Raw genomic sequence first — 12,265 nt, forward strand, 5'->3', positions numbered from 1 at the left:
TAGTGAGGGAGTTTCAAACAAGTCATGGCTACATAGTGAGAATCTGCCCTTTAAAACCCGGAGGAGGAGCCGGGCGGTGGTGGCGCATGCCTTTAATCTCAGCACTTGGGAGGCAGAGAGAGGAGGATTTCTGAGTTCAAGGCCAGCCTGATCTGAGTTGCAGGACAGCCAGGGCTATACAGAGAAACCCTGTCTCAACCCCCCCCCCAATAACCCAAAACAAACAAACAAACAAACAAACAAAAACAGGAGGAGACACTTGTGTGGCAGAAGACAGTCACTGTTCTTTGTGCCATCCCTTTCTTCGAATCACCCCATGCGAGTGTCACAGAACGGGTGCAGGAGATCAGTGGCTGTGATGGATAGGCACAACCCCAGCCTGCACACCTGGGCTACAGAAAGCAAGCATCTTTCTGCTGCCTGTTTCAGGGCGGATGTCACTGTGGTTAAGACTGGGAACCCACCAGCTTCTGTGAAAAATATTATTGGGGTCACAGAGCTGCTTTGGGGGGGGTTGACATGTTGCTTTGGCATTCCCCTCACCTCCCATGATGCTCTGTACAAAGGAGAATGGCACCCCCATGGCTGAGCTTTTTTAGCTGCAAAACTTAAAGACTCCTACGCTAGTTATAGCTCCCTGCACAGAGATTTAAATGGAATGGCCATTTTCATCCCAAATCCACCCATCATCATACTCGGGGACCCGGTTCTGAAGAGCCACATATCTGAAGGTTGACTGTGGCCCTCATCTGAAAAGGCATGTTTTTGTGTCTTTCCATCCTCTTTCATGTTCTCCTGACTGAACACTTTGGCCAGCAGGGTCCTGTGAACATCCTTCTGTAGGAGGAGCAGTGACCAGGTAAAATGGGAAATTATCATGTAAAACAGGATATGCTGTGTGGGTGGCCAAACCTATCTGCTTCCCTGTTGTCTTCATTCATGTAAAAGAAACACTGTGTCTTTCCAGCCAGCCAGCCACATACCCCCACACACACACATACAGTCACACACACATCATTTGCACACACATATATATACACACACCACACACATATAGAGTATATGTGTATACACATTCACGCATGCACACACCCTATACACACACCCTATACATACGCTTATAGACACAGGCATGCATATATACTTGCTGGTCATTACAAAGGTTTTCCCTTCTTTAACTCACTCATCTTTCACTTGAAAGCATTATGTGAGGCGTGAGTGAGATAGTTACAAGGCTAAAGAGACTTGCTGTCACCTTGACTTCAATCCCTGGGACCCACATGGTAGAAGGAGGAAACTGACCCCAGAACTTGTCCTCTGACCTATAGTGCTGAGGCAAGTTAGCGAACACACACACTAAATAAATAAATGTATCTTTTGAAAATTGAAAGTGTTATGTGCACTTTATGAATTCAGCGATAGAATGTATCAGGAATAATGTATCTTTTTATACCACAAACTTGATGGTACAGTAATTATTAAAATGGGAACTGGCTTAAAGGCCTACTAATAGAACGAAATAAACCTAACAGCAATATGAAAGACATCATGCAAAGGAACGAAGTGGGTCTCCAACTGCTAGTGTGAAAAGGTTCTCTTCCATTATCAAGTAAGAAAATTGAAAATAGATTTTGTAACACTACCCCTGTAACAAATGATTTGAAATGATAAACATCTGCACCCAGATAACATCTAAGAGATACAGTCAAGTGTACCATGGTTTTACCTGAAGAACTGAGGGCAATGAGGAGAGATGAGACAGAGGGCTTCCTCTGTACTTACTCTCATACTGCAAGGCATTTTAAAATTTATAGTTGTTAAGCTGGGCAGTGGTGGGGCACGCCTTTAATCCCAGCACTTGGGAGGCAGAGGCAGGCAGATTTCTGAGTTCAAGGCCAGCCTGGTCTACAAAGTGAGTTCCAGGACAGCGAGGGCTACACAGAGAAACCCTGTCTTGAAAAACAACAACAAAAAAATTATAGTTGTTTATATGCATGCATATGTGTCTGTGTGGGGGTGCACAAGTGTGGGATTGCAGGTGCACCCATTCAAGAGTGTGGAGACCCAAAGTAGATGTCTTTCTTTGTTCTCCACTTTCTATGCTAAGACAGGTTCTCTCAGTTGAACCCATAGCTCGATGATTGTGCTAGTCTAGCTAGCTGGCTTGCTTCAGACATCCCCTGTCTCTTCCTCCTGGCAATGGGTGCTACGGATCTGAACTCCGGACTTCATGTGTGGCACATACTTTACCCACTGTAACCACTTTAGAAGCCACCGTAGGTACTGTGCTGGCCACTAAAGGCTGTTGACCTAAGTTCCGTCCCCAGAAGGAAGCCATGAAGAGGTGGAAGAAGAGAACTGACTCCACGGAGCTGTTCTCTGATTTTCACACTCACGCTGTGGCATGTCTGACCTCTCCCAGGCACACACATTAACACAAAATAATGATAATAAACTACATTAAAATTATACTTTAAACAACTCTAAACATAAAATGTTAGAGTCAGCATTTGGGTATTCTTAGAGTAAGGAGCACCGAGACCAAGCAGTTTTTTGTTTTTCTTTTTGTTTTTTGTTGTTTTTGTTTTGTTTTGTTTTGTTTTGTTTTGTTTTGTTTTGTTTGAGACAGGGTTTCTCTGTATAGCCCTGGCTGCCCCGGAACTCACTTTGTAGACCAGGCTAGCCTCAAACCCAGAAATCCGCCTGCCTCTGCCTCCCAAGTGCTGGCATCAAAGGTGTGTGCCACCAAAGCCCAGCCGAGACCAAGCAGTTTCTAAAGCCCACCCAATACTTGTTTGTATATGTCAGCCATACAGAGCTTGGTGGCTCAAGCTTGTAATCCTAGCACCCTGGAGACTAATACAATTGGATTACCATGAACCCAGGGCCTGCTTGAACTACGTTGTAAGTTCCAGGCCAGCCTATTTGAGATCTTGTCATCAAACATAAACAACGACAAAAGGCAAACCTCTTCTGAGGGGTTCAGTTCAGTAAACACGGGTTAGGATGAAACACACCAAGGACACACACCATCAACACTTGTTTGTGTAAACTGGACGTGGTGGCCATACCCAGCACTGTGGAGGTTATGGCAAACAGCTTGCCACTGGGCGGAACTCAGATGTGGGGTAGAGACTGCCTCCAACTAGAATGAAGCAGCAACGTGGGAGGTGCACCATGTATGGGGTTCTAAGTGGAAGACCCCACTAAGTGCAAGCCATGGACAAGCAAGAAGAAAGCACATCCCAGAGACTGGCAGCTTTCAGGACGGAAGTGGGCAAGAAGGAATGAAGTCTATGTGCGCCAGGGACAGAGAAGAGTAAATGCCTACACTCAAGAGTCACCCATGAGACACACACACACACACACACAAGCAACAGAGAAAGTCAAAGGCCCAGATGTCAGGGCCCAGCATTTGCCAGGCAGAGAGCAGCAAGAGCTTGGAAACACAGAAATAAGTAAGCAACCAGGGAAGGGTCTGTCTATGAGGCAGTGGCTGCAGGCGGGCACGTGGCAAAGCCAGGGACAGTGACTTGGGTGGAGCCAGCACCTTCCCAAGGGCTAGTCCCCAACCAAGTCCCCAACCAAGTCAGGGAGGTGTTTTCCTCTAGCTGTGCAGGCCACGGGGTGATGCTGTCAGGATAAGAATGATGGTCAAAGTGTGTAGCATGTGGTGTGGAGGCTGTTGCCATGGTTCTAAGAAGGGATGAGACTGGGAGGTGAGTTTTGCTCCCTGGGTGGGAGGCTGGGGAAAGGTATTGTCAGCAGCTAAGAGTGCCACTCAAGGGTCCCACTGAACTGCTCCCTTGCAAGTTCCCTTGATGGGAGGTATGAGGCCCTTCTGGTTAATGTCTGCTCTGCTCTGCTGGAATCTCTACATTTTCTTTCCACTCAACCTCCAGACTAGAAGCAAAAACACAAAAAGACACTACTACTGCCAGCAAACGAGGTGGAAGGGCAGGAGGGTCTAGAATTCAAGGCCAGCTTTTGCCGTGAAGTGAGTCTGCAGCAAGCTTGGGGTACCTAAGACCCTGTCTACAAGAAAAAGAAAAGGGAGAGTGGACACTCCTCTCCCTTCATGTCCTGTCACTCTCATGTTGTTTTATTAAGATTTAATCCTTCTCCTTCTTCTTTCAGCCACTCTGGCAGAAGAACAATTCCTAAGGTCCCCTTTCCAAGTCTTTTCTCTTCCCCAAAGCTCAGTTTTCAACTCTCCCCACCTGCCCTGCAAGGCTGCATTCTGAGTTCCCAGGCCCCTAAAAGGTGGTAACTTTGAAAAGGGGGTTAACACTCTTTGGTGGGGACTTTGGGTGACATCATATCCTCAAATAGGAAATCAGCTCTGTCTGCAGCCAGCTAAAGGAGCAGTTTCTTCACCCTCCACGCCTCCCCCACCGCACCCCCTCCGCCCTGTTCCTGGGCCCCTCCCCTGGAGCCCTAGCTTGACCTAAGGTGCTTGCTGGTGGGGAGCACACCATGGCCTCACTGTTGACCTGCTTTCTGTCCCTGAATCTGCTACTGCTGGGTGAGTTGATGATCCCGGGGAGGGCAGGGGCTGGAGCACATCAAGGGTTCGGGACTCCCGACTCAGCCTTCTAACCTGGCACCTGCAGATATCAGTTCTGGACAGTTCATAATCTCGCCAAAGAAAATGGACGCCGAACTGGGCCAGAAGGTGGAGCTGGTATGCGAAGTGGTGTGGTCCACTTCCCAAGGATGCTCTTGGCTCTTCCAGAACTCCAGCTCCAAACTCCCCCAGCCCATCTTTGTCGTCTATATAGCTTCATCCCACTCCAAGATAACGCTGAACGATGAGCTGGATCCGAAACTGTTTTCTGCCAAGAGGGACATGAACAAGTACATCCTCACCCTGAACAAGTTCAGCAAGGAAACTGAAGGCTACTATTTCTGCTCAGTCACTAGCAACTCGATGATGTACTTCAGCTCTCTCGTGCCGGTCTTTCAGAAAGGTTTGGAAACAGAGGTTCCCTTCTCCTGGGTTTTAGGGGTCACATCTGAACAAGTTTCACGCACAGACTCTCTCTTCTTAAATCTCTTGGGGTCTCTTGGAAGCGACTTCTACACTGTCCCCATTTTACCGACCAGAAAACTGAGGCTGAGGTGCTGGGTGGGATTGGAAGTGACTTTTAAACGCTCTGGATCTGGGTTGGAGTCTGGATGAATGTGGGATCCTGCCCCTGTTGGCTCCAGGATAGAATTTTGGTATTGACTCCAGCTTTGGGTTGGTGGAGGGCCTCAGTCGCTTAGCTGCTGGATCTGATCTAGGCACATTGGCCCCAAATCACACTTGGCTCCGCGTGTACGAGCAGGGGTTCCTTCTTCCTCTAGTTAAAAGCCAGGAAAAGGCTCCTTGGGTAAAGGCTAAGCGGAAAGGGACTGGTGCATCCACAATTCCAGCCTGACCCGCAGGCACCCTGTTGCTTTTGCAGTGAAGTCTACTACCACCAAACCAGTGCTGCGAACTACCACACCAGTGCCCCCTACCGGGACATCTCGGCCCCCGAGACCAGAAACTTGCCGGCCCGGGGCGGGTGGCTCAGGTTAGGTGGTCTCATGGTCCGCGATTGGGGTGGGCAGATAGCCTGGGGAGGTGGGAGGGGTTACTTGCCGTGGAAAATCCTGATCTTGGAGGGAGACCTGGACCGGAAGACGTGGGGGCTGTCCCAGCGGGTTTCTAAATTCCATTCATTCGGATCTTGTCAGTGGAGGCGACGGGATTGGATTTCGCCTGTGATATTTACATCTGGGCACCCTTGGCCGGATTCTGCGGGGTCCTTCTGCTGTCCTTGATCACCACTCTCATCTGCTACCACAGTAAGTCCTGGGGAGTCCCCGCCTGGAGGAGACTGCTCTGTGCTCAGGGAGGAGTCTGTACTTTGTGCCCGCTCCAGACAGCCCTTCAGGGAGATTAAGTTTAGGTTGGGGAAAGTTGGCGGGGGGGGGGGGACGGGGGGGTTCCAGCTGACCGATAGGACCAGTGCAGTGGGTTCTTTCTTGAAGGCAGGAGACAGGTAGGCCACCCCGCTGTTCTTTCCACCCTCTGGGAACTTTTCAGAACAGAATCATATTCCGGGATCCCCAAGAGCAGTTAAATCAGCAGTTAGCACAGCCAGGCTAATTTAAGCACACTAACGAGGGGGCCTATGTAACCCTGAGCCCCGGGCCCAAGAAGACTGAGTCACAACCATGACTGGCTTGAGATTTGCCCTTGATCCCACCTCACAAACCATTCATTCCTCTGAGTCTATACAGGTGATTACACCAGCCAGGTCAGCAGATTCCCAGAGCCACTCACATCTGCATTTACAACACCTCTTCCTCCCCGAGAAAGGGTTTCATTCCATGTTGTCTAGGCTAGTCTTCAACTAGTTAGGTAGCCTAGGATAACCCAAACTTCTGACTGATATTTCTGCCTCCCTCCGTTTGGGAGTGCTGGGACTATAGGCACTGGCCACCAAACCAAATTTAAAATGTTTTCTTTTATTATGTATTTATGCATTTATTTATTTGGTTTTTTTAAAGACAGGGTTTCTCTGTGTAGCCCTGGCTGTCTAGAAGCTCACTCTGTAGACCAGGCTGCCTTCGAATTCACAGAGATCCATCAGCCTCTGCCTCCCAAGTGATGGGATTAAAGTCGTGGGTGACCACAGCCTGCCTAAAATGTTTTATTTTTCACTGGAACTTGAGGAAAGAGCAGGCAAACTTGTGTTCACTCCAAGTCTGAAGAGTTCTGAGCCCCACGGGTCTGGAGCAGAGGAAGCTATTGAACCGGTATCTGGCGGCTATTCATTCTCCCTTCTTCCTTGTCTAGGGATCCGAAAGCGGGTTTGCAAATGCCCCAGGTGAGTAACGTCTCTGACCTGTAGGTCTGCGTATCCTGGGCAGCCGTGGTCCCAGTGACGAGGTTGGTGGTTTGGGAATCTTTCCTAAAGAGAGGTCATGCCAGTGAAGTCCTGGTGGCAGGGGACCAGGAGTCAGCCCGCCCCTGAACTAGGAGAAGCAGAAAGCTGGTGAGGTGTTGGAATTCATTCCTGAGAAGAGGAAGGACCACAGTAGGGCTCAGCGGGACAGCAGTGGGACTGACTGAGTTGCAGGGGATGAGCTGAACAGGGAAAGACAAACACCCTGGGAAGGAGTTCAGTATTTTCAGGACCCGGAGTGATCTTGGTAGCTTCTGCAAGATAATTACTTATGTTTACTTTTGCTGAATACTCTCATTTTGAAATGTAAAACAGAAAAGCCTGTCCTTGCGCTAAACCGGGGAGCTATGCAAACTAGCTCCCTAGACAGTCTCAGGTCTCTCACCAAGTCCTGAAATAGCATCCACTTTTAGTGTGACATTAAGCTCAGCACTGTACTTGGTTGAGGGTGCACCTCACACCCTTCTGGATTCTCAATTTGTGGCTACGGGGATAAGAATCAGGCTACCCGCTGACTTAAACCAGCCAGCTTCTATTCTCACCCTTCTTGGACTCCAGAAGGTTCCAGGAAACCTAACTGAGCATAGATGCTGCTTCAGCAGCCTGAGAGTTGTGTGACCCCAGGCAGGGTCTTTAAACTCTCCTGAGCAGTGCAGACACCTCTCTGGGTGCCTTGAGGACGAAAGGAAAGGGTGGCTGAGGTAATTCATTCATTAATGTCTAGGGACAAGTTCTCAGAGCCATCAAAAGCTGAGGGTGTGTGTGTGTGTGTGTGTGTGTGTGTGTGTGTGTGTGTGTGTGTGTGTGTGTGCTGGTACTACTTTAAAGAGGTTCTGGCCACAATGATAGTTGATCTCCTGTGTCTCTTTGTCTCTTTCAGGCCGCTAGTCAGACAGGAAGGCAAGCCCCGACCTTCAGAGAAATTAGTGTAAAATGGCACTGCCTTTAGCAGTGCACCTGGACATCAGACCCCCTTGTAAAGAACTGGGAAATTGCTGGCAGTCTAGTGGAGGGGTATGGTAAATCTGGGAAACAGCCCCCTCTGTCCCTGAAGACTGTAGTAGAATCCAATTAAAGCTATTCAAACCACAACTGTGAAATTCCTGTAGGGTTATGATTCTCTCTGCTGTTGTACAGCACAGGGTGAGGTTTGACAGACACGACTCAGGCAGCAGAGAAGCTGTAGGCAAGCTCTCTCCCATGTTTAAACTTGAGATTTGGACATGCTCCTGGGATCACCAGCATGTTTTATACTTTATAAACATAGCTGCCCCAGAGCGAATTTCCTCTCACAGTACCATATAAGCAACAATACTATGCAATAAAAACCTGAAGGAATTAAGAGTCACCCATGGTCCTCAATCTATTGTTACTATCATTTTATATCATTTTATACTATCATTTTATTTCTTATGTATGTATATGAAAGAAAGATATACACCCTGGGTTTTAAAACACAACAGTTTTTGTAAGCGTGTTTAGTAAATAAACATTTATATTATCATTTAATGGTTAAATAGCATTTCATAGTTTGGTTGTACCCATTTAGTATTAAATTGTTTCAAACTTCCCCCTACTTTTACACTACTAAACTTTGCACAAATCTCTGGATTTTTGTCTTGTTTTGTTTTTTCGTTTGTTTTTGTTGTTCAAGAAGGGTCTCACGTACAGGCTAGGCTTGAGTTCCTGTGTAGTCGAAGATGACCTTGAATATATGGCCTCTCTGCCACCACCTCTGAGTGTTGGGATGCGGGGGGGGGGGGTGCTGCGTGTTGCTGTAGGTGATTAACTCTCAAATATTCATGTCGGTGGCAGCTCGAGTTCTTCCCTACACGCCCCAATGTTCTGGATTCCCAAATGAAAGATGAGTACACACACACACACACACACACACACACAGCTTCATATTTAATATGCCTTAATCAGCTCAATGGCTGGCTGGGCCACTCCCAAACTTCACGCTGCTAACACCTCCCCTCTGATATTCCTGAGTTATTACTTACGAAAATCTATATTTCATCTTTGCTTCTCTAGACCCAGTGGGGGTGAGGCAATTCCTGGCCCTTGCCCTTGAATCCTAAAGTCCTGCCTCTGTTCGTTCTCTCTCTCTCTCTCTCTCTCTCTCTCTCTCTCTCTCTCTCTCTCTCTCTCTGCCCAGCCATTGGCTATTGCCAACTTTATTTAACAATCAAAACCAACTAGGGGCAGGGACCCTCAGTGTCTTACAGATGTGATTCTCATGCAATTTTGGGAACCCAAGTGACATAATACAAGCATTGAACCAAATCCACAACACTGCAGGTATAAACCATACAAGCGTTCTAAGCATTCAACTGTGCTATGCTGCCCACTCCTGACACATCTTTCTTTAGGGTATGTCCTGAAAGTAAAATGATCAGGTCTTTCTCCTTTACCATGGTCCATTATCATGTTGGTCAAAATGGATTGATCAACTCTTCTGTTTTCTCTTGGTGACAGATGAGATGACAATTCTCCCACCAGCAATCACAAAATCTTCACTTTTTTGTTGAGATAAAATATGCATACCGGGGTAGGGGGCATATAAGCACCAAGTGCTCATTACAGAGTAAGATCACCCACATACTCAGGACTGGGTCAAAACAGAAACTCACCAGCAGCCACCAGCAGCTGCAAACTGGTCTTCTACTACTAGGCCCTTTGGTATCATGATTTCAGTCTCAGCACTCAGGAGGAGGAGGCAGGCAGAACCCCTGAGTTCAAGGACAGCCTGGTCAATAGAGTGAATTTTAGGACAGCCAGAGCTACATAGAGACCCTGTCTGGAAAACAAACAAAAAACTTGTTTTGGTACATTTATTCGTATGTGTGTGTAGTTGAGAGGACAACTTACAATGGTTTGTGGAGTTTCTGGCCTTTCCTTCCACCATATGGCTCACATGGCTTGAACTGTTTGTTCGGTGTGGCAGTAAATGCCTTTACTTACTCAACAGTCTTGCTAGTTCTGACGTTGGCATTCTTGACTTCACTGCTGAAAAAAACCTTCAAGACAGGCTAATATGAAGCATGGCTGGAGTTTCTGAAGAGATTTTAACACAGGTGTATCTGAGTTAGCAGAAAGAGAAGCGCTTAGAAAAGGACAATACACAGTTGAGTGTAGACGAGTCTCCTCCAGATTCACGCTTGAGTGTCCCAGAGGCTCTATGCAGAATTTTGAAAGCTCAAAGGATTTTTTAAGGAATTTTTTTTCCTTTTGTAATAAAGTTCATATATGTGTGTATGCATATATACATACATATATGCATATATCAATATATATGTATATCCATATGCATACTTTTTTTTCTCCCCCTGTACATTTTCTCTTCAACTTTCAGCTTGGATACTGTGGTAATCTGAATGAAAATGGTACCCATAGATTTACAAAAAGTACTCTTGGGAGGTATGGCCTTGTTGAAGTAGGTGTGGTGATACTGGAGGAATACTGGGGGTAGGCTCTGAGCTCTCAGCTCAAGCCAGGCCTAGTATGTCTCATTGTCTTCCTGTCACCTGCAGATCCAGATGTAGAACTCTCAGCTCCTCCAGCACCACATCTGCCTGCATAGCACCATGCTTTTCACCACAATGATAATGGATTAAACCTCTGAACTGGACCCCAGCCCCAATTAAATACTTTCCTTTATAAAAGTTGCTGTGTTCATGGTGTCTCTTTACAGCAACAGAAACCCTAAGACAGAAGTTGAACAGCAGAGAGGGGTTAAACTTGGAAGACTCTGAAAGGAAATTTGTTTTTTTGTTTCTGTACTTGTTTTTTGGTAATGCACTCACAGAAAGGATTATCCACTTTTGGGTGGGGAGCAGCAGGAATTAACATCTTACTTAATAGCAAGGTCTGATCTTGAACTCACATGTTCCCCTTTTCTTGCCCCCGGTGCTACAATATCAAGTGTGAATCAGCAGGCTCACTTGTGCTGGTCTGGACCAGGAGCAGCTAGACCAGTAAAGCATCTTCTAAGTGTCTATGAGGGTTTTCCCAGAGACGCTCAGATCATGAGGGCTCTCACCTCATCTACTGATGGATTCAAAATCTGAGATTATTGAGGTGATAACGTCCTACCTTGTGAGGGAAAGTGGTCATTGAGAACATACCTTTGGGGTCTGCATCTTACTTTTTGGATATTCTCTCCTTCCTGTCCATGATGTAAGATGCTCTATTCTACATCCCCTCAACCATACAGCGAACAGCTATCCTCACATGCTCTTGCAGCCATGTTTCAGGAGCTGAGAAACAGTTAAGTAAACATGCACTGAACCCCATGGACTGTTCTCCCTGGGCTGGGGAGATGCTCAGTGGTTAAGAGCGCTGGCTGTTCTTCCAGAGGACCTGGGATTGAGCCTAGTACCCACAAATGGGTTCAAAACCATTAACTCCAGTTTCAGGGGATCTAATGCCTATTCTGGTCTCCTCAGGTACTGTACATACACACATTACACAGGTATAAAACACCCATGTATATAAAAATAAAATTAAAAGCAAACCTTTATCCCTTAAAATGTTCTCTTGGGTATTCTGTCACAAGAGATTTAAGCAACTTACAAGTAAACTGGTAAAAAGCACTTAGGAATTAAAAATGAGGACCATTCATCAGAGCTAGCCCTCTGTCTAGGAAGACAACAGGAAGTCAAACTGATGGCCATGTAGCCTACTGTATGCTAAGGGCAGGCTTTAAATTTAGGCTTGGGCTTACAGATGACCAGGGCCATTCAATCTGTTTGTTCCTCACATGCCCAAGGAGGACCCCGCAGTACCTACCATACTGCTAACCTCAGGCTCAACTGCCAATCTGAAGCATTGTTTCTATAGGCTCTCGGGGACAATGACTATAATACCTTTTTTGAACCCAAGGGGCAAGAAGTTTCAGGCTGTAATCTTAGCTGGCTAGAATCCAGCCTCAATATGGAACTAACAAGTATATAAAAACATATATCTTGGAGGCTAGAAAGATAGCCAGCTCAATATGAGGACCTTGATATATGCTTACTCTCTAGCGTCCTTGAAATCGCAGTGATGGGAAGACAAAGGACAAGGATGCTTGAGACTCCCTGGCCAGACAACCTGGTCTAAAGGTGACCTTTAAGTCTCAGCGAGACCCTATAAACCAAAGCAAACCAAACTAAACCAAATCCATACAAATCAAAGTAGCACAAAAGAGGAATGACAACTAAGGGTGTCCTCTGACATACACACACACACACACCTACCTCTTACCCTCTCTACAGCTGTACTATGTACATACACTCGAAAATTATAATTTATGTACAGAATCTAGATTTAAATATATATGC

At 46.6% G+C, this 12,265-nt stretch overlaps 1 protein-coding gene across 1 annotated transcript; it reads left to right on the forward strand.

Annotated features, from left to right (window-relative positions):
* The first annotated feature begins 4,476 nt into the window (after positions 1–4,476).
* Positions 4,477–7,873, forward strand: Cd8a (CD8a molecule). Its single transcript, XM_021191741.1, has 6 exons — positions 4,477–4,571; positions 4,621–4,970; positions 5,451–5,561; positions 5,725–5,835; positions 6,833–6,863; positions 7,822–7,873. The coding sequence occupies exons 1-6, from the start codon at positions 4,477–4,479 to the stop codon at positions 7,871–7,873; spliced, it is 750 nt and encodes a 249-aa protein (XP_021047400.1).
* The last annotated feature ends 4,392 nt before the right edge of the window (positions 7,874–12,265 follow it).

This window comes from Mus pahari, chromosome 2, assembly GCF_900095145.1.
Source record: "Mus pahari chromosome 2, PAHARI_EIJ_v1.1, whole genome shotgun sequence".
Classification (NCBI taxonomy): Eukaryota; Metazoa; Chordata; class Mammalia; order Rodentia; family Muridae; genus Mus; species Mus pahari.